General features: G+C 43.4%; 1 protein-coding gene across 3 annotated transcripts in view; it reads left to right on the top strand.

Moving 5' to 3' along the window:
- The window catches only part of LOC144755181 (coagulation factor XIII B chain-like), a 1,011,791-nt gene that overhangs the window by 934,076 nt on the left and 54,177 nt on the right, over positions 1 to 23,538 (top strand). For all 3 annotated transcript variants that reach the window (XM_078643848.1, XM_078643839.1, XM_078643857.1), the window contains exon 18: positions 4,453 to 4,649. In XM_078643848.1, the coding sequence (XP_078499974.1) occupies positions 4,453 to 4,649 (197 nt within the window). The remainder of the gene's footprint in view (positions 1 to 4,452; positions 4,650 to 23,538) is intronic.

Below are 23,538 nucleotides of genomic sequence, written 5' to 3'. Positions count from 1 at the left end.
CACACTGGCGGGTGCATCCTACATTCCTAAAATTGTGGCGGGCGGTGCTCTCAGCACTGCCCACAGCAATGCCAGGAAGGCATGTCGTGCACTTCCATGCACAACGTGGCAGGCACCGTGCGGTGCCTGCCATGTTGTGCATGGAGCTGCAGGGGGTACCATAGGTACCTCCCATGTGCACCCCCTCCCGCCAGAATCCCTGGGGGCCCGCAACGGCCCTTGCCGCCACAGAAAGGCATGTGTCCGCCCCCATATTAAACTCTTTTCCATAGTAATATGGAAGGGGAAATGGCTGGCGGGCGGGGAAGGATGTCGGGTGGATCGCCTTCGCCATGCGGGCGATGGCGATCCGCCAGACATCCTAATGGGGCCTATAGTAACTAAACTACCTACCTACCACCACTATATTGGTGACAGGACAAAGGAAAGGAGTCTCTCTGGGATTACCTGACTTCTAAAATCTCTTACATAATCAGCCCAAGCAAGCACAAAGTTACAAACAAGTAAGATTAGTAGCGCCAAGCACCTGTCTAGTGTCAAGAAGAATAACAACCACATAATATAAGATTTTTAAACGAAACTTACCTGCATGTAAGTAGCAGCATTCTTACTATTTGGGAAAAAAATAATGTTCGCAATAACACAGAACAGAACACACACTACTACTATAATTATCTACTCACCAAGCCCAGGGTCCTCAACACCTAGCAGGTCCTGCTCCCGATCTAGGATATCGGACTTCCAGTGAGTACGCTGGTTGTAGGTGCGCTGGACCTCCGAGCAGTGAAACACTGCTCGGCGCACTCTCGCCCACCGGCAGTGACGTTCCTGGCAGCATAGCTGGATCCAGGCCTGCCGCCTGCAGCCAAGGTTAAGGGGAAGTGGCGCTGTACCTAAAAACACAGGGGCGGCCACCTCCTCCTAGGAGAATAGGGCCCGGGCTGCAACCCTTCCGGGCGCCGTCTTCCTCAAGGAAGGCGGCTCTTGGCCACACTACCCTTGGCCTTCCCCTTCTGGAAAGCCTTTGCCATGGTTCTGGGGGCGAGGGCGGAAAAGAAAATGTAGAAGTTAAAAATAAAGTCAGGAGAAGAAGTAGGAAAGTCAAAAAATAAAAAGTGCAAGTAATAGAAAAACAGTACAAAAAAGCAGTAAAAGTGGAAATAAAACACAAAATGTACACGTAGGGGGAGAGAGGGATAGATAAATAAAAAAGATCAGAAAAACAGTGTAACAAATAAAAGATTGAAAAGATTGGAGAGGGATGAAAACCAGGCCCCAGAACCATGCAGAGAGTAGAAAAACAAGATGAATGCGCCCATTGGCGACCATGTGGTCAAGATCGAGTGATATTCCCCCCGAACACGCAATCTGCGTTGCCGACCATCAGAAACGTCTCGCAAGCATGCGTGAGAATGCAGGACAAGCATGCTTGAGGAACTCGACGTAGCGTTGCTAAGGTTTTTTACTGCTTTGCGTAGGTTCACATAGCGCGGCTACGCGAACTCCGCCTTGGCTTAATGATGGTTCCGAATCCCGTTTGGTCAGACTCCCATTGACTTCAGTGTAAGCTTGTGTTCCGACCAAGTACACAGGGTCCCATTGAAGAAAGGGGTGCTTTCTGAAAATCTTGCACCCTGTGGCAGGCACCCCATCGTGCCTGCCACACGGTCCATGCATTTAAAGGGGGGACCCAGGGGTACCCCAAGGGGTACCCCCAGCGGCCCCATTCGGATACCCCAGGTGAAGGGGAGCCTGCTCCGGGCCCCCAAATGCACGTTCCAACAGCCAATCTGTGTCGGAACAACTGATTCAGAAAGGCTGTCCATAGACATCCTAATTGCTCAGTCAGAAATGCGGTCCATAGACCACTACGATTCGGCTCCGAATATTCCTTTAAAAGCTCATACATAAAGTTTATCTGCATGCACAATTGTATTCATAGATTTTAACTTCATCACTGAAATGGTCTGATATTCCACACTATCTTGGACATTTCCTACAATTTTTTGACAGATTTTCCACTTCCTAATGCACACCTAACTCAATTAATCCAACCATCCTTCCTATATCTTATTGTATTATTGGCAAAATCTCAGCTTACTTTTTTCATTATCCTTAGTTAGGTTTTTATCATCCCATCATGCTCTTTTATTTCGCTCCGAGGATGCTGAATACACATTGAGTGGCAGTTCCCCATTTATCTATTCAGAAACCCATGTGTAGCTTTTTTCATGTGTTCACTCTAGACAAACCCTGGCTCATTCTATTTCTGCATCCTGTTCATAGAATTGTCCTGACTTCTTACCGGCTGGAACCTGCTTGACTCTACCCTAGCCTGTGATTGACAAGCAAGGACAGTGTGAGATCATAGGCTAAGGTGAATGCTGCCTCTATTTTGAAGGGTAACTGTGACATCCAAATCAACATATATTTCAATGGCACTTAAGTCCTTGCCTTCCCACCTCACTTCTACAGCTGTCTGGAGAATGTGTAATGGGATAAGAAAGAATGCACCACAGGCATATTTACCAATATTTCATGCAATGCGAGGCAGCAAGCAAAGTAGCTGTGTTGCACTGACTAAAAGGGAGGGACTAGAAATGCTACATATTTACAAAGCTATGAAACATTTCTGCGATCTCCTTCCGTTGGAACACTGTGTGCTGCCCACCCCAATGCAGGCATCCTTGCACCATAGTGCAACTTAGCTCCATTCCCCCCCCCCTCGTTGAGGCTACCATCAGACTCATAAATCAGCTTTTCAAGTGTGCACAGCTTCTACAAGACTGGGCTTTGTTTCCTGCCAGACAATAGAGCAGCTAATTAGATAAAGCTGTAATTATTTCATTGTGAAATCCTAACAAGAGGTTTTCATGAATCCTTGCGTTTCTCAACAAGCACTTTATACAAAATAATCAATCAAACCTCAGAGCCCTCAACCCTTCACCATCTTTCCTTTGGCATCCTCCACCTTCACCTTTTTACTAGTACTTTTCCCTTATCTGACATTGTGAGCGTAATTACCAATAGGTAGAACTCAATGTACATCATATCATTTTTCTTTTTGACTACTTATCAATTCAGATTTCAGGTCCTCAAGCTCTCTCACCCATTCCAAAAAGGCCAAACCCATGTTATCAGATTAGATCTTAGTTGACATACTAATCTGCCAACAAAGTATCACATCCATAGTTCATTGAATGTATATGAATGTTTTTAAATATCCTCTTTTGCATATGATGTGATTGTAATGAAATGGCCATGTGGTAGTCCTGCTGCTTACTGTGTAGCAATGTTGCCCATTCGTTGAACAGCAGTTTACACATCCCCTCAACCACACTTGCACAATTCTGGCATCCCAGCACTCTTTCTCCATCCTCCTGATCACTGTTTACTCCATGAGAAACTGATTTCAGACTACACAGATTCCTCCTGTTATAGTCTGGCAACTTCGCATCTGGGACTCATACTCCAGGCCGATACATGTCAAACATCAAAACATTGGTTGGTCCCTGCCTGTTGGTTCTCATTACCCACTAATAGTTAAGTAAAATAGAATAATATAGTGAACAGTATACTCAAGAGCACACAAGGCTTTTATTGCTCTAACAAACAAATATCAACTGTATCAAATAGTTGGAGGTAAAATCTGGAATAATATGGGATTTGCCAGCCTGACGTTGGCACACATGAATGGCAGCCATCACTAAAGTAATTTTCTTAAGCTTTAAAAAGGTTAATTCAGACATGGCCGCCAGTGAAAAAAGCTGTGAATGGATATTTGTACTAAGCAAAGAAGTCCAAACCGTAGGTATGGTCGTAGGTTCCAAGATGTAATTTATTATGTCCAGTTTCAGGTAAGTTGAAAGAAGGTAGATAGTAGTAAGATGGTAATCAGTAGTAGCCCCACCAGGATCAGCCTCCCTGAGGCTCAGCCTCTTATCTTCAATTGACACTCTAAGCAAGACCACACACCAAGATTCTGTGACATTCTCCAGTCATTTAGGCTGAACTGAAGGGAGAGTATTGGTGCAAAGAAAGAAGGGAAGAAATACCATTATAACAATATTCTTGAAGCATAAGAAAATTAATTCAAAGGTTGCCGCAACTAATGTGTTTGTATTTACATCATCCATCCTTAAATGGATTTTTTGAAAGAAGAAAACATTAATTGAAAGTTGACTGCTGAGTGTCCATGTACGTATTCCTTCTCTTGAGGATATAAACATGCAGTGGCACAGACAATAGGTTTCACAGAGGTTATATTCAGGGACATATGTTCAACTTTAACATCTGGAGGACTCATTTTTATGGGAAGTAAGCAAACTTAAAAATGAAAAATTAGAAATGTACAAAAGTAATTTGTGGAAAAGCAGCTGTATTATGCCCTTGTATATGATTACACTGTGATGTCTTTTCACAGATTTACGATATGGTTTCTCAATTTTTCAGGTTCATGCATATTGGAACAGAAAGAACTTGACCAGAAGAACATAAAGCTTCTTCCAGGCTTTGCAAACCTACAATATGCCACAAACGGTCAAGTTATTGAATTTTCTTGTAAAGAAGGATACATAAAACACACACGCTCAAGTGACTTATCGCAAATATGTGAAGAGGGGTTCATTGCATACCCCATCTGTATCAGAGTAAGTACAGACTGTAGAGGAATGACAACTGCATTCACACAATTCTAGTAACCTCCTCGTGGTGTGAGAGCAAACAAAGTCATGACATTGGCAATCACACATAATTGAATGAGTGCACTTTTAAACAATGTCATATGAATAGAGTTGCTCAATTGTCTGAATGGCTACTTCCAAGTTAGAAGCATGAATTGCAATGTCCTGTATTGAGCAGTAATGTTGACTTAACAACCTAAGCATCTAAATGGTATAATTGCCTGTGTCATTGTCCTCATGATAAATGAAGTGTAGATGTTGAAGCCAGGAGTTTCGGTTAAATATAGGTTTACAAGAAAGCAATGTCACCTGTTTAGAGACTAAAAACCTTCTATTTGTTTGGCAGATCTTTGATGTTGAATGAGATTTATCAGGAGCTGTACCACATAAATGTCTTTAAAATCGCAATTTTATGTCAGCCAATAACGAGAGTTAGTCATCAGTTAAAAACATGTTTACTGCATTATTTAGTATACAATCCTTTTTTTTAATCAGCAGTTTAAGATCATCATATTAATTCATCAAAATAATCAAATACATTAAGCTTGTTCCATAAGGAATGAATCCCTATTCTAATAATGGGAGGAAAGCATTATTCCGAACCCCTGATGAGTTCTTAGTTAGAATGATAGAGTGAGAACATAAGCACACAGCTTCTATAAAAATTGAATACCAAAAGCAGAAGTACTCATTAAGAGAAGTTCAAGCAACTCGGTAGAATTATAGACCAAAGTTTGGTACAGTAGCAGGGAAAGCAAAGATCTTGTCTACAATATGGCAAAATCTCCTCTGAGCCTAATCTAGGAACAGGTAGTAATATAAACAACGCAGAAATCTCAATGCTGCATTTCATGATGCCTCTTTTTTTCAGCCAGCCAATCATCTTTTTAGTCTCTTCATGGGAACTCCTTGTCTTCTCACTGGGCACACATTACAAATTTGTTAGAAACTTATCAGGTAGCAATGTCCAGTGTAATGATCTTGGCAGTTATTCCCGAAGACAAACTACTTTCCCATCAGGAATCTTCATCTTTATCATTCGAATTTATATTTAATTAAAACATGTAACAACAATCATGGTATAAGTAGAAACATGAATTGAATTACATGACCATCCTAAGACATTTTTTATTTGTGGAAGTAATACATGTCTGCGGGAAGGTCAGCAAAAATAACATTTCTATTGTGCACTTTTTGCACCTTCGTTGGGGTAATGGGTCAGTGGAAAAATATTACTGAATCAGCTGTTTAGACCACATGTAGTCAAATATGAATGTGTACTACATTTTGCACATTTTAAACACACTTTTTTAATTCTCATGTAAGTCTTTTGAATTCTGCGTGTTACTATATGTACGTTATTTTCTTGAACCCCCACTGCTGTTTTTTAAACCATCACATATTTTTCACAAATTAATCACTCAGATATTACTTTCCTCCTCCTTTGTTTATTCAGTTCTCTTTCTTTACAGCTCAGATATTTCTTTATTCTTTTGTATTTGTATTGATGAAATCATTTAACTCTTAATCTTTCTTCATTCGCTTGTTCCTTTCTTTAGCCTTTCTCTTGTTCAAATAATATGTATAGCTTTTAAAGAAAGCAACTAATGTTAATATGCCAAACCTTACTGTTAGTAGTGGTACCACAACAGTTTTTATTACTTCTCCTCCAACAGTACAACCCAATTGCTAATGGCAGAAAATCCTGTTTTTACACCTCATAATACACTGGTTGTCCAAATGGTTATAATTCAGGTTTTAGATCTGAAATATTTTTGATGAATTTTAATATTTTCTTACATTCATCAGAGACAGGAACAAAGGAGCAACAATGCTGATCTTTCAGTAGCTTGCAAACTCTGCCTTTTTCAGCAAGTACATCGTCTAATGCTATGCGATTCTGTGAAACCATGAACCTAATAGCTACTAATTCATTATTTACAACTGGTAGAGTAACAGAGGTGCTGGTTGCTAATTTTCAATCACTGTTGAAAGCTGTCTGATCTTCTCATCATTTAGGTTTACCACTGCTGATGGAATGATTGCTCCAAAGATGTCTCCCACTAATTGGGATCCATCTCTTACAATATGTGTATGTCTGTTTGAAAGTGTCATTAGTAAACCACAAACACTATATACATGATACATTTTTGGGAACAACAAAACTAAATAGCAAGTACCTTTTCAATCAGCTGGCAACTAGAAATAGACATCCTGTTAAAAAATAAAATAGACTGGTATGCCTGATTCTTCTCCTTGCAATATTTGACATGTGCCTCCTGCAATTTAAAATGTGTGTTCAATTAACCCCTACTGACCTTTTTCTTAACTGATTTCTTCTTTTGAAAACACATACTTTACCCCTTTGTTTCTATTTAATTTCAACTTTGGATAAGTAATTTTATTTAAGGCATCTTCCCCCTTCTGTTTACTGCAAGTATAATTTGATTTGATCCCAGGAGGCAGAATTGGTGCAGCTGCCTGTTATTTTTCACTCCTTTCTTCTCTTTGCTTTTGTGCTCCTTGTGTTACCACTCTTGGTTCTTGTCCAGCTTGAGGAGATCGGACTACTAGTGCCCTCAGTTCTGGTTCAAAGAACACTGGGCCATATTATCAAGAAAGGGTAATACATTATTGCTGCTTTTATCGGCAGGAAACTGCTGCTAAAGCAGCGATAATGGGCTTGATAATATGCCCTTGTGAATTCCCATAGAAGCCCAGGTTCTGGTGTTAACCTGGGCTTCTATGGGAATTCACAATGGCATATTATCAAGCCCATTATCGCCGCTTTAGCGGCAGTTTCCTGCCGATAAAAGCGGCAATAATGTATCGCCCTTTCTTGATAATATGGCCCACTATTTCTTCATTAGGTTCACTCACTCTCTGAGTATGCAATGCATGAACCCAGTATGGTACTCCAGCACACTTAACAGCAGTATTCATGACAAGGATCACTTGGAAGGGGGCTTTCGGAAATAATTCCAGGCAGGTCTTCTGGGCATGCTTTTTAAACCGCATACAGCTTCTGGGACTGATTGTGTCACTGTTCTTGATTCAAATTTAGGATAACAGCTGCAACCTGTTGAAAAATAGGGGTAGGTGCAGAATTCTGCTCCGCCTGCAGAGTTTGCAGGCTATTGCCCTCTCCACGTTCCAAGCACCATGCAGAGTTTCTGAAAACTCTGTGAAGTGACGCATAGCAAAGTTTTTTATCTGGAGAGGCTCGCCAATGGTAAGTTGGAAAGCAATTGCAAGAAAATCTGAACCTCCTCACTAACTCTTGTGAGAACAGTTTATGTATGGTGAGACTGTCCTTCCTCTGAGCTGTGTAGGCTGGCACCCATCTGGAGATAATGCACACTATAACCTGTTACCGCTATCCTTGCGACACCTTCGCCCTCGCAAGCAGCCCTGCTACCTCTCGGAGGAGGAAATTCTAGCTCTCCTCCTTTCATTTTATTCTGTCCCTATAACCCCAAGTCCACCAGACCTCACAGGAAATTCTAGCCATTCTCCTTACCTACAATTCTGCCCCAGTAACCCCATGTCTACTAGATGTGAATGAGGAACATGCTATCCGGACAGTTGCAATCAACCCCAACAGATCAGCTAACCTCTGCAACAGAAGTGTGTTTGATAGCAACCTAGCGCTAGCACCCTTTTCTGTCCCAACTCACGGCACTCTAACCGACCCCACTCTGTCTGGCCTCCTAATTAACTGCTGCTCAGCAGTTAAGCATGCCGCTGATATCCCCTAACTCATCCTGAGCCAAAAACTTGACTTAGTAATCCTGACCGAATCGTGGCTCAAAGGATCCTCATCTCCCTGCCTAGACCTCTTAGTCCCTCCCAACTATAACATTGCAAGCTGGACAGGCAATCTAAAATAAAGGGGGAGGTACTGCCTACATCTGCCGCTCTAACCTCCTCGTCACTGAATTTCTGTCAGATTCCACAGACTCCTGCGAATACCTTGCACTTTCCATATGCAGCAATGCGACTCAACTGTGTAGTCTGCACATCTTTTACCACCTTCAATGACCACCTCGTAGAAATCATCACAGCCAGGGTTTCCTCCAACTCTAAAGACATTTTCCTTGATGACTTCAATCTGCACTGGAACAACCTCAAGGACTCTCAGGTCAACCCCATCAAAGACTTCCTGGCCGACCAAGCCCTCACCCAAGCCTGCTCACTCCCAACACACTCAAAAGGCGCCACTCTAGACTGGGTCATCGCTAAGGAGTCAGCTGTCAAGCTTTTCTCTATAGACCCATTTGACTGGTCTGACCACCACGCTATCACCTTCCTATTATCTGGCACCCATAAGACAAGTGCACCACAACCTGTGATTCCAAAACGTTGGATTAGAAACACCAAGAACCTTGATCACGGGGAACTGGTTGCTCCCTGCAAGTCCGACCTGCCCCCAATATTGCAACAGTCAACGACCTCAATGAACATTACTCCACGACTATATCTAACATTCTTGATGATCTTGCTCCGCTGAAACTAAAAAGAACCCAAATCAAAGACAGAAACTCCTGGTTCAGTGGGTCCCTCAACGAGGAGATCCCTCCGGCAGACAAAAAGAAACTGGAGACAGCACCCTTCAGCTGCACATTTAAAACTTCTCCGCCAGACCAGAAATTCTCAATCTATCATTCCTAGTTGGACTGCAATAATCAACGCCTCCCTTCTACAGGGGTCGATACCTGACTCTCTGAAAGCCGGCCAAGTCCTCCCCATTGTAAAAAAACCTGCACTATATCCTGCTTCACCTCACAACTTTAGACCTGTATCCAATATCCCACTCCTAGCTAACGTCCTGGAGAAATGTGTGCAACAGCAGTTGAGCCAACACATCACCAACGTCCACCTACTAGATGACTTCTAATTCAGATTCAGGACTGGGCACAGCACTGAAACCACCCTTCTCTACATCGTGGATGATGCCGTCCAAGCCCCTGATCAAGGCAAAACCTGTCTCCTAATCCTCCTAGATCCATCCTTGGCTTTCAATACGGTAAACCAAGAAAAACTACTTAAACGCCTCAAACTCAGGATGGGACTGAATGACCCTGTTCTTGAATGGTTTAGGTCCTTCCTCCAGAACCGCTCACAGAGATTCCTAATAAGTGGTAACTTGTCCGATCCCTCTCTGATCACGGATGGAGTCCCTAAGGATCAACCCTGTCTCCTACACTCTTAAACCTTTACCTCGAACCGCTAGCTGAAGTACTATGCACCGCAAATATCTCTTACCACATGTATGCCGACGACACCCAGATCTACATCAAAATCTCTTCTCCTGAGGAGAATCTTTCCCTGAATGAGGCCTTGAAATTGACTGTCCAATGGCTCACCTCTAACCAGCTGAAACTCAACGCAAAAACACTGAATTTCTCCTAATCTCCCCAACCAAAACCAACCCTGACATTGAGGAATGGATTAAGGCGATCACAGCTTTAAACTGCCCACCAACCATAGTGGACTCTGTCAAATCCCTTGGAATAACCCCAGACTGTAACTTAAACATGTGTGACCACATCAACTCAATGGCCAAATCAGCCAGATTTCACCTGAGCTACCTAAGAAAACTGAAACCTTTCCTCGACACTCCGACCTAAAAATGTCAGTCCAGGCACTAGTCATCTCTAGACTGGAACATGGATGCTCTACCCTCTCGGGTCTACCCAAGATCTCCCTGACCCCAGACTACTAACAGGTTCAAGGAAATTCAACCACATCTCACCACACCTGAAAGCTCTGACCTGGCTACCTCTTGAGGCCAGAATCCAACTTAAACTGGCATGCATCACGCACAAGGCTCTATACTCAAACTCTCCTGCATTTCTCTCCCAGAAATTCGTGGTATCGGGAAGAGTCAGAAACTCCTGGTCTGCCAGAGACGTCCTGCTCCAACCAGCAGGCTTGTGAAAAAAACAAACGTACAATCTGGCTTTCTCTGGGGCCGCACCAAGAATATGTAACTCACTTCCGCCCGCCCGCCATTAGAAGAATCCATCTCTGGCACGCTTTAAAAAGGAGGCCAAAATGTTCCTAATGGGCAAATTCCTCTCCTAAATCTCGCTTTGCAATCACCTCAGCTACCTTGTTCTACTTCTGATTACTGCCATACCTTGGATTATCTGATGCTATCCATTCGGCACCTCCAGGCATCCCACCCTGGGATCTGGGACCTCTTGTTCTCATACAATGTATTTACCTGTTTTTATCCCAAATGTTTCTACCCCCTTTCTAAGTCTCTTGTATACAACTTGTTAAACCTGTAAAGCGCTCTGATACCCTAACGGGTAAATTTTGCGCTCTATAAAACACAAATAAATCAATAAAATAAAAAAAATAACCAGGACATATCTCAACCGGTTAAAACAAGCATCTTGAAAAAATCTAACTCCTTTCTCTTGGAAGGACCTCCTGTTGGACTTGGGCCTTTTGGCAGGCTCACCCCTGAACTTTTTGCCTTGAAGTAGAGTGATGTCTGGTTTTTGCGCACTTTGACACTGTGGCGCAGTGTAAAGTGTGTGCGCTCCCTGAGTGCGTGTGGGAGATAGGCCTGCCCTCCCATAGGATTGCATGGGGAATGTATGTGTCCCTGGTAGTTCCTGAAGCGTGGGGTGTACAGGCTCGAGTCTGGTATGTTTGGACTCGTGTGATTGAATGCTGTGAGATGATGTATGGGGCATGAATGTGTCTAGTGGGGAAGTGCCACTTCTAGACATTGATGTACGTGTGCTGTGAGGGTGCTGGAGTGTGATTGGCTGGAGCTGGCTGGGATGCCAGGCTCCAAGATGTCTGGATGGGTCTGCCCAGTGGTGAGTGCTGAGATCAGCATGCTGATGTGAGGGGAGGGCTGCACCTGGTTCCTGATGGTGATGGGTTTTCCCCACACAATGCTGGCTCCACCCCCTGTGGTGCGTCTAATGACCCGAGCCCTGCCAGTGAATGAAAAGGGTAATTGAGCACATCCAGGGTGCTCCAAAACCAGCTGTGACTGGTTTCTCCCCCACCCTGCACCTACAGACAAAGGAATGTGATGTATAAAAATGGGGCTGTGTCCCCACAGAAGTTGTTCTCTTCCAGGATCCTGATAGGAGGGGGCTGCTGCTGGTGGGGCCCAGGAGAGACCGCCATGGGGGCTGTCTCCTGGCCTGTGTGCTGGCCCCTGGGCCCTGCATGCCCCTCCTGATGCCCAGGACCTTCTGCTGTGCCTTTGTCCTTGCCCCAGGGCTGTGGCTGCCCCTAGCGCCCCGTGAGCGCTGTGGATTGTCCTATAGCGCGTGGAAGCGCTGTAATCACCCCCTAAGTGCCTGAGAGCGCTTTATCTTCTGTTAGCACCTGGGGGCGCCTTATCTTTCACCGCCGGTGCCCACCCGGCATTTGATCCAGATTGCCGCCGTTGTCCTTGAATTGCGAGTGCCACCTCGCTTCTGCCGTTTATTTTAGACATCGAGGGTGCCCACCCCTCAGTTATGCCCCGAGTGTTCACCGCAGCGGCCCAAGCGCCGCAAAACAGGAAGCCAGGCACTACGGTGCCTGACGCGGGGCAGGACTTCCGGTTTTGAAGGGGAGGCCCGCCTGCCGCCGCGCCACGATTGGCTGCCCGCTGCCGCCGGGAAAGGGAAAGAAACGAAGCCGGCCGACTGATGGCCTCCCTGCAGCCCGGGGCTCCCATGTGCTGGAGGGAGCTCCGGAAGTGAAGTCCCGCCCCCCCCTGGTGTCGGGCCGAGAGAGAAAAGAAGCCAAGTCGGATCTAGCAGGCACCTTTCCTGGAGTCCCGGTCCCGAGATGGGGGACCGGGTGAATAAGGGCGCCAGCAAGCAGCAGTGGACAGCGGGTGGGGGCGCGAGGCACATTGCCGGTGCCTGCCCCCACCGCAAGCGCCAGGAGTTGACCTATTGCTGCCCGGAGAACCCCCGCCAGAGAACAGCCTGGTAAGTGTGGAGGGCTGCGGGGAGAAGCTCCGGGTAGGCATAGTGGGTCCTTCGCTGCACAGTGACTCAGTTACATGTTGGGCGGCCCCGGATGGCAGTGGGCCGCCCCAACGTTTCAGCAGGCCTATTTCTTTCCCCCACCACTTTGACTAATTTCAGGTGCCCCGTGTGGCCCCTACCCTGGGCATATGTATTTAAAGTACCGTCGCACGCCACAGTACTGGGGGGGCGAGTCCTCCTTCATGAAGAGGGGGCGCAGCATTATTTTTAGAGCCCAGAGCGCTCCAACCTATTGCGCCGTCTTGATTTAGTTCTGTTTCCTGAGGGGCTGGTGAGAGCCCCTGTCGCAATTTGTTACAGCTGCCCAGCAAGTAGTGGGCAGCTGCACCGTTTAGGGTTCTTTCCTTTCTAGGGACTTGTTCTTGGACTTAGGAGTGATACGCACTCCTTCATCCCTACCTTGGCCTTCCCCCAGCTGCGTAGCACTTAGTGCCAGCTGCAGCGTTTAGGCCCTGTCTTGTCCCTCAGCTGCCCAGCACTTTGTGGGCAGCTGCCACGTTTAGGTCTTGGCGCAGTGGCGCAACTTGGACCCTGGACTGTTGATGTAAGTTCTGTGTTAATTTGACTTATGCGAATTGTTCTTTGCTGCACCTCTGAATGTGTTGTAGATGCATCATGTGCCTTGTTCCTTGCACCGCTGAATGTAGGTTCTGCATCATGTGTTTTCCTGCCCTGCACCTCTGAATGTATTGTGATGCATCATGTGCCTATGCCCCTACTTGTATTGTGATACTTAGGTGGTGGTTCTTGCTAGTACAGGTGGTGCTAGTGAGGTCCTGGTTCCCTGCGTGACCTGTTCCTAAGGTGGTTAGGATTGCGTAGGTGGTACTTACCGGTTACCAGTGGTTACTGGTTGTATGCTTTATGTTCTATTTTTTGCTACATGATTATTTGGTGTTTAACTATCTCCAAGGGCTTGATACTGAGCTCGCCCCCTGACCAGAGTCCCAGGACCAGTGGACTCTATTGTGCCTTCTCTGACAAATTGCTGGGACTTGTCTGATCTCCCTGGCCACTGGGGCCTCGCTGAAGTGTGCCTCGCTCACTCCCCTCGGCAGCTCGTGCCCGGCCGCCCGTCCAAGCCTCGAGCCGCGCCGCTCTTCCCTGAGCCGCGCCGCTTCGCTGGGCCCCATCCTCTGAGCCGCACACATTGGTCGCCCCAGACAGATGCTTGTAGCTAGCCGGTCACCCGCTCAAGCCTACTAAGGAGATCACTCGCATTATCCTGCGCAACCAGGACGGAAGGTACTGTCCGATAGGCTCTATGTTCTAAGTTCTAGGCCTACAAGTATTGTATTGCTAGTTCTAAAAGTGCTGATTCCTGACAGTGGTCCAGGTGGCCCTGTCTTGTACATATCCCCTGTAAATTCTGCCCGTGCCTGTTGGCACCTTGTAAAGTGTGTGTTTTTATCTAATGTGTTTTGGTGTAATACAAAGGCTATTTTTACATATAACCTTGTGTGGAGTTTCCTTTGTGGTGGGCCTGGGTGTTGTTGCTGGGGTGCGTGCGCAAATACTTAACTCACATCGCCTCCAAGTTTAGCCTTGCTGCTCGCGCCACGTTACCTAGAGGGTGAGCAGGGGTTATCTTGGCGTGTAACTCCCTTGCCCTGACTTAGGAGTGGTGGTCTCTGACTGACTTTGGCGCAAGCCCTGGCCAGCCAGGGATCCCATTTCTAACACCTCCTGATCTTCCTACATGGCTCAGTGTAACTAGTGGTTTTTCCCCAACATTCCTTTGTTGATTTCTCACATATTTGACTGTACAAATTCCTCAGCAAGCATCCTGAATTGGGGGTTCAACTAATTTTGTCTGAATAATCTCATCATTGCATCTCTTCCTAAATGTATTGGGCAGTGAAATTGTCATGTCATGGAAAACAATAAACTATCTGGCAGTAGTGGTCTTCCACCTGCTGAAAACCAAATGTCGTTTTCATTTTTCCCACATCATGCACTGATCCAACCCTATTGTTCCTCCTATGGAACATCTTCCCATACTTCCCATATTTCTGCTATTGGCACCTACATGGAAAAAGCAGTGTCCTCTTCAGATTCATTTGTGTAAGCCCTGCTAAATGTGCCGGTCACAAGTGTACAATAACGTGCACCTTCATCAGCAAATTTGTTTCCAGTGGTGACATATCTATTTTCACTCATGTAAGCTGCACATTTAACAACCTGTGACTTTTTTGGTCAACTGTATTGCTTCCAACCGGTTTCTCACATGTTCTCCGTTTGGAATCAGAGTTCCAGGTGAGGTTATGAAACCTGTTTGTGACCTTAACTGTCCAAAGTCATGGAACACAACAAAGCCTTATTGAATATCTGTAAATATAGTCACTCTCAGTTGGGCTGTTAGGCTGCAGGCTCTTGTAAGTGTAATCAATTCTGCAAACAGTGCTGGGGTAATACCTTGAAGCCATGAACCTTCTACAAACTCTTGAATTGTGCAGACAACATAAACTACTCTTAGGGTTCCCTCATTATTTCTTAAGCATGAGCCATCCAAAAACATTACATAATCAGGCTTGATCAATGGTTCATCTTGATGCCTGGCATTGGCTTGGTGTATAAAACCGTGACATTCAGACAACGATGTTTAACTTAATCATCATTACAATTGTCATTTGTTGGAAGTACTGTGGAAGGACTGAATTCCTGGCAGCGCCTTAATGAAATGGTTTCTGCCGCCAAAATGTGTTGCTCATATTTAGTGAAACGGCTATTGGTCATGTACTAGGTTTTGGTTCAGGTGAGCAAAAGCTCTACAAAATGAGGGACCATATCAGTTAAAGGATGTCCCATCCCTATGTTCTCACATCAGACACCCAGTAAGCCCTGCGGCTACGGGATAGTGTGTAATGGAGAAGTAAGCCACAAGTCTTTTTGCATCACCATGCATGTGAGTAAGCATTGAGAGAGTGCAGCAATCTCTCCTACTGCAAAACAAAGTAAACATCTTACTGGAACCAGGCACAACAGAAACTTTCTCAGAGTTCTAAGAGAACGTTTAAGCATTCATTGTACCATGGAAGCAGATCAGGCACATCTTTGTGTGTCCGCCTCACTAAAGGCTAAGCCACGAAGGAAACATTTGGTATCCATTGCTTACAGTAGCCAACCATCACCAGGAACATTATGACTTCTTTCTCAGGTGGATTAATTCCAAGAATGGTCTCAACTTCCTTTGGGACCCCTTTCTGGTACCTTTCTCAATGATATGCCACAGATGTTGGACATCTTTTTGGCAACGTTGCAATTTATTTGGAGACACTTTATGTTAATTTTCAGCTAGATGGATAAGCAAAGCAATTGTATCCTGTTTACAAGCTTCTTGTGTTTTTGATGCCCCATGTTGGTCATCAATGTACTGCACAAGAACTGATTTGTAAGGCATCTGCAGAGATCCAAGATTTTTCTTTAGAATTTGATTAAAAATAGACTGTCTCTCTGTATATCCTTGTGGAACTTGAAACCATGCCAAACCTTTCTGTCGAAACACAAAAGTGAACAGAAATTCACAGTCTCATACAATGGAATAGAAAAAAAGAATTGGCATGGATCCATAACGGTAAACCATTCTGCAGTGCACGTAATTTGGAAATGGATAATGGCTGGATTCGGTACCATGGAACAACATTGAATAACAATGCTGTTAATCTTTCGGAGATCTTGAACAATCTAATTTTTGCCATTAGGCATCTGCAAGCTCTGGATCGGGCTATCAACAATTTCTCTGGGAAGCCCTCTGTTCAACATGTCTTCAATTATTGGTGTTATTCCTGCTATTGTTTCTGGGGTCAAATTATATAGTGGTGTTCTTGGGTATGAAGCATTGGGCTTCACCATGATTCAGACTGGTTCAACACCTTTTATTAATCCGATATCCTTTCCTTTGAAATCCCATACTTCTGGATTAACAATTTTTTTAAAGTCAGGGGTAAATTATTTCCTGTCCTTACTGTATACATTCCTACAGCTGATTCTTGTTCAGCCAATTTAAAAGTAACATCCTTTTTATGGGTCTAAAATTTAAAACCATTCGGTGTACAGTAAATAGTGCAATTTAACTTGCACAGGAGGCCTCTCCGTTTGAGGACTAGAATTGCATATAACAAATTGATGATTGTTGTTGAATGAACAAATCTTAATTGGGACTTTCGCTGAAGTGGCATTTGTCATTTGTGTATTTGTAGCTCCCACAACTTGAATCTTCTTCCCCAAGAGGGTTAGGGCTGGAACTTCTACTATTCTAACAATGGACGGGTAGCACCTGTGTCAATCAGAAATGACACTGGATGGCCATTTACTTCTCCTTCTACAAATGGTCCACTCTGGTATACCTCTAAGACTGTGCCACATACCAAATCTTCCTACCCCATCACGTACCATTATTGGGAATTATTAGAGCTAAAACTGTCACTGTCTTATATGCTGTACTGTTGAAAGGAAGTTGGATTCTGGTTCTGGATTAAGTTTGGATTTGATCTGGACATCTGTTTCATGTTAGTTCCCATATTTTGTTGAACGATTGGGATTTGTTGGACCAGCATTGTTGGTACCTGTGTCTGCACTGGCACTTGCATTTGCTGAATGGGTACGTTCTCCATTTACATCTGCTTTCCTCCTTGCCTTTGAACATTTCCAGTCACTCCATAGGGATTAAGTCTACACTCCCTCTTTCAATACCCAATTTTGTTACAAAAATGACAAGGGGTCGATTTCTTCAACATTGCAACATCAATGCCGGAACGTGGATCAATTGGAACACCTCTACCTCTTCCCTGAGAAGCTCTTTGATTACCTTGACCCTGAAAACCATATTTTGCATTCCACTTTGATTCCCTGAAAATGTCTGGTTCTGAAAGCTTTTCTATGCTAATATCATTTGTGCCAACAGAAACTTCTCTTTAATTCTCTTCTGCTTTATTTCCAATTCATCACTGCAATACTTCACATATCTTAGGATCTCATCCAGCAGTTTTGTTTGCCAGCAAAGCACACTCTCTTGTATAAATATACTGATCTCTGGTCTCATACCAATAACAAACTGAGACACAAAAATCCCATATCACCAGGTTCTGAATATTCCCTATTCACTGTGTTGCTGAAACACTTGCTTGAATCAAACTTTTGTAATAGTCATACATTGATTCTTTCTGCTCTTGTGAAATTCTCTTAATCTTTACCTCACCAATATATTTTGTTGGAACCTTGCCTTTCAGGAATGTAATCACTGCATCATATTTTTCCGTGACAACAGGAGAAGGAGCAAAAGTGTGTTCATCTCTATTTGGCTCGTCATGCTGCCACTGTACAGCAACTTTGCATTCTGCCCACAAATCATTCTGCAGTACAATATTGAAAAGTGTATTCAATTCGGTTCACAATGCCTTCGAACCCTTAACAATTCTGTGCCACGTGTGTGTACCATCTCAATTTTGGAAAATTATTCATAAATGCTGCAAGATCACCTCTTTTCCAGTGCAGATGTACATACCCTCCATGTAGAACCTCTCTCAATGGATAAACTGCAGTCTCTCCTTTATCTAGTAAATCAGGCAGTGGTTTATTATTTGTTTAAGCGACCTTTGACTGTTTCTTTTTTCATGTTTCTTTACCTATTTGCTTCCTAATTTCTCAAAATCACTCCATCTTCATATGCATTTTACTAAATCAATAACATGTAATCACATCCCTGAAGAACACATTGTTTCAAGAGCTCATTAACTAGCTAATTCAGTTAATTTATCATGTGTAACTGCTGCAGGTCTAGTAATTTATTTTACACAAATACATATGTTATTTTTCGTGGTATTGATTAACATGTTCAATATCAAAACATCCTCTTATTATTTTTTCTAATTCAACCTTTAGTCTTGGAACATTGATTGGCCTCTCTTTTTCTGTCTGCTGTGCAGCAGTGGCCTGTTTTTTTTTAAACTTTTTTTTTTTGGCATTTCTTCAAACCACAGGGGAAAAATCCCACCCTCAAACATGTTAGTCTTACCCTGGGTTGTTTGTGTCATAAAGACAATCCTTCTTTCTTCTCTCAATGATTGACTAGTTTGTGGTGGTGTCCAGACACTAATCTGTGAATTCTGAATAAACTCTCTCACAGGAACTCTCTCACAGGAGCTCCTTGAAATACAGCATTCGGAACAAGATTAGTCGGCGCAGTTGTTGGGCAGCTCCCTAATGAGTGTGCTGCTATTGCCCTCGTAATAGGTGCAGGTCCAGTTATAATAGAAGCAGTAACACATGAAAGTATCACAATCTCAACTCATACATGTACAACATCAGTTATAACAGGTTTGTAGGAAAGTGTTTTATTAGTAGGGATAAATAGGGACTTACCACACGTAATAAGGCCACAATCACAATAAAAGGTTCAGTCAAAGTTTTAATACATGATTTCCTTGCTCAATCCTTGGTAGCTGGCAACAAGCAGGCAAGCATAGCATAGGAAACAGGTTTGTAGAGCATTTAAAAACACCAATACATCAAAAAAGTAAGACACAACACAGAATCAAAATCCAACACCAATTCAAATAATAATTGTTTATCTTTAAAAATGACAAAAATCCAACATAGGGAATGGAGATATGGAATTATAAAGAATAAACACTTTCTAGTGCGTACAAGCCAAAGCACTAGTTGTACTTGACCGGGACAAAGTCAGAATTTATGGCCGACCGTAATGGACCGCAAGTTGGATACACTAAGCGGGAGGCCTCGTTTTAAATTTTACCTTCACACTAAGGAGCTCATTTGAATGTTGGTCGACAAGCCTCAGATCACCACCTAATTACTAACCCTGGGCAGAGAATGTCTAGTAGCACTCTGTGAAATTCCACAGAGTTCTGTGGCTGGTTGAGTCACTCATTGCCCCTGTGCCCCCTACACCCTCCCTGCTAAACCCCCACCCCAGCCCCCTTCCCTCCCTTCTGCAAACCCCCTGCTCTCTCTCCTGCTAAACCACCCGCACCCCCTCCCTCCCGCGTAGTAAGGACTGCAGGCCAGCACTCGGGAGGCTTACCTTCTCCTCTACTCCTAAATCGGTGTCCTGCCTACTCCTGCTGCTGTGGCTCCATTCGCCTTCTGCTGCTCCAACTGCTCCAGCTGCTACGGTTCAAGTAATTAACAACAGGAAGAACTGCAGTGCGCATGGCGTACTGCGGGAAGGCATGCCTGACCCCAGGACCAGGCATGCCTTCACGCAGTACGCCATGCGCACTGTAAGGCGGTGATAAGGGCAAAACGGATGACTTGCTCACAAGATTGTACAACAGGCTGGGTCACCTGTAATGTTTTTTCAATTTGAACACTGTCACATTTGATGTCGAAGTACTCTCAGTATTTGATACAGATGCAAGATAAGGTGTTGGACGCTTAGCCAATAATGCATCTAAAGTTCATCCCCTGAATCACTCTCGGTGTCAGAAATCTTTCAATTTTTTTTAATCTTCATTTGCCTTTGCTTTGCTCTTTTTACAATTTTTCAGGTTTCTTAGTAGCAATGGCTGGATATGATCTAGTTCCCTCAACCATGCCTTTCCTCCATCTATGTTGTTCCTTATGCTATCGAGCATCTGCATAATTACGCACTGCTTTCCTCGCTTTTGTTTGGTATTTGTCTTTCTCTCTAGCATGTGCTATTTACTCCCAAAGATTTAATGCCTCATATTGTTTACGTCTAGGTGCTGGCTGATTGTAGTTGAAAGTGGAGAGGTGAATGGGTGTATATTATGACACACTTTCAGACTGTTTTAGAAACTCCAAAGCTCTCAATCGTGGCCCATTATAAACATTGTTTATAACAGGCCATTATTGACTGCTTTGGAGTTGAGGTTCAAGGCAGTGCCTGGTTTTGACATTGCCTGGCAATGGGCAACCCCAAAAAAGAATTTATAACAAAAAAGGAAAGAAAATACCTACCCAGTCTTCTCTGCTCCTGCGATCCCAGTTTCCAAGTCAGCGAGGGGTCTCTAAGCCAATTCCCCTGACCAATCCAGCTGCTGCTCTTATGCTGTTAACCAGCATGAGAGAAACACCAGGATTGGCTGGAGCGGGTAGGCTCTGTGCTCCTACAGGCACTGGTCATCTGTGACTGCTCTCCACCCAGCTCGGTTTAGAGAGGTTTAAAGTCTGCATGTCCGGCTGGCCGTTGCAAGACAAGCGGCCAAAGTGACATGCACACTTTAAACTGGAGCACCACTCCTCCTACCCTGCTCCCAGGCAGCAGCAGTGACCCCGCAATGCCCTGACACTTCATGAGGGCTGGTCACACTGAAAATGGTATTACAATCATTTTATTACCATTGCATTTTTCATGGTTGCTGCCCTGGCTGCTGGGTGGACAATGCTCCTTCACCCTAATTAAGGAACTGCCACTCCCCAGTAGGCAGTGTCATTTCATACAGTTTTTCTCCTAAATACTCAATAATATTGATGTATCATGTGGTGGTAACTTCGGAGAACCCTCATTTGAAGTGATCTTGCACCATTGATGAAGCCATATAATGCATGTAAGCCACATTTATTGTCATATAATGTTCCGGTGTACCCTTGGGAGGTGCCCCCTCACCTTCCCTTACCAGAACTGTCACATCACCATTCATCATACTCTTAAGAGTTTTCAAAAATGTCAGGAGTTCGATTTATTTGACCGACAACAATCATGTAAATTCAATCCCCAATATTTTGATTCTTTTTCGTATATGTCAGAATCATTTCCCCCAATCCTGTTACAGTTTGGATTTCTGAAAATCAATAACAAATTTCAAAGTGGCATTCTTGAAACGACTGACCTATAACACTCTGTGTTGTCATCAACCAATAGAAGCGTGACAGTAAAAACCAATAGGTCCAAGCGCGGCACATTATGATGTATAATCTCACTCTTTGCAACAGTTCAGCCTCCTTTGAAATTCATCTTTTGTACACACAACCTATAACTCTAAGTGAACACACAGTAAACCATCCTTGTCTGCTTCTCTAAAGAAAATGAAACATTACATCAATCGGAATATTAAGGTTCCAACACCCTCCAACTTCCCCCCAAAAAAAGATTTTTCCATGCATGCAAATTAAATCTCGACCAGCGGTAAATTGCGCAATAGGCTCCACTAACATCATTCAATATTAGTACAATCACAAATGGTTAACTTCCCAATCTCAATTTGGCAGTCAAAAGTATCTCATGATCAGCACTACAAATCCTTAGCGGACAAGCAACCAAAAATGTACTTTATTTTTCAATATACCGGGATGGCATGTGAGACTACTCTGGATTCTCTTACACTCTTGAACATTTTGACAATAAACACATACAATCAATGATTTATTCAAACGCACATTTCAACATCTCATGAACAAACTGCAGCAAAGATTTACTATTCATGACACATGCCCCTATTGATACTCATGCCTCCAGTACTGCAACCACTTTCAAATCCACATATCGCCTTCAAAACCACAACTCTCATAATGTCAACCACCCTTTGCCACCAGATTTGCTGAAGCGGGGAGTTTCAGTTAAATATAAGTGTACAAGAAAGCAATATCACCTGTTCAGAGAGAAATCCCCCCTATTTGTTCGACAGCCCTTTGACGCTGAATGAGATTAATCAGGATCTGAATCACATAAATGTCTTTAAAATCACTAGATTATTTCAGTCAAATATGAGAGTTTGTTATGAGTTAAAAGGTTTTATTAATCCATTATGTGGAATATGTTCTTTATTTCAATCAGCAGTTTAAGATCATCACATTAGCTCATAAAAATAATCATATACATTAAGCGTGTTCCATAAAGGAAAGAATCCCTATTCTAAAAATAGGAAGAAAGGCATCAATCAGAAGCCTTGAAGAGTTATTAGTTAGGATAAGAGAGTGAGAACATAAGCATATCTGTATAAATCGAATTTCAAAAGCAGAACTACTCTTGAATAGAAGTTCAAGCAACTCAGAAGAGTAATAGATCAAAGTTCAATGGGGAAGCAGGGAAAGCAAAGATCTAGTCTGCAATATGCCGAGATCTCCTCTGAACCTACTCTAGGAAATGTAATAATTTAGACTACACCTGCATCTCAATGCTGCATTTCATGAAGCCTTCTTTTGTCAGCCAGCCAATCAACTATAGAGGGTCTTGATGAGAACAGGATCACTCCTCGTCTTCTCGTCTCTCACCGGGCACACAATAGCACAACACAAATTTGTTATAGACTTATCAGCTAGCAATGTCTAGTGTAAGGATCTTGGCAGTCATTCTCATAGACAAACTGCTTTCTCATGAGGAATCTTCATCTTTATCATTCTAAGGTATATTTTATTGAAACATTTAACAATGATCATGGTGTATGTAGAAACATGAATTGAATTACATGAATATCCAAACATACTTTTAATTTTTTAAAAGAATACATGCCTATTAGAAGGTCAGCAAAAATAAAATTTCTGTTCTGCACTTTCAGCATCTTGCTTAGGCTAACAGGTCAGTGGAAAAAATATCACTGCACTAGCTGTTTAGGCTTCCAGCAGTCAAGTATAACTGCGTACTACATTTTACACACTTTTTAATTCTTGTTTCAGTCTACTTATGATTTCGATGTGTTACTATAACTACATTACTTTCTTGATATTGCTATGCGCTCATCCATGGATCACTGGATTTATATATTTAGGGGCAGATTTATCATTTTTTATGCAGTACAAAACAGCGCAGTAAGCTACCTTTCTTCACTGCATGAAAGGTAAAGGACCCTCTATACCATTATACAGTACATTTCTGTTGTTTCCTCTAGCTTGAGCACTTTTGGCTGCCTGGTGCTAAT

The sequence above is a fragment of the Lissotriton helveticus genome, chromosome 1_1, assembly GCF_964261635.1.
Source record: "Lissotriton helveticus chromosome 1_1, aLisHel1.1, whole genome shotgun sequence".
Taxonomy (NCBI): Eukaryota; Metazoa; Chordata; class Amphibia; order Caudata; family Salamandridae; genus Lissotriton; species Lissotriton helveticus.
The sequence above is the reverse complement of the archived record's forward strand: the minus strand, read 5'-3'. Positions and strand labels throughout refer to the sequence as shown.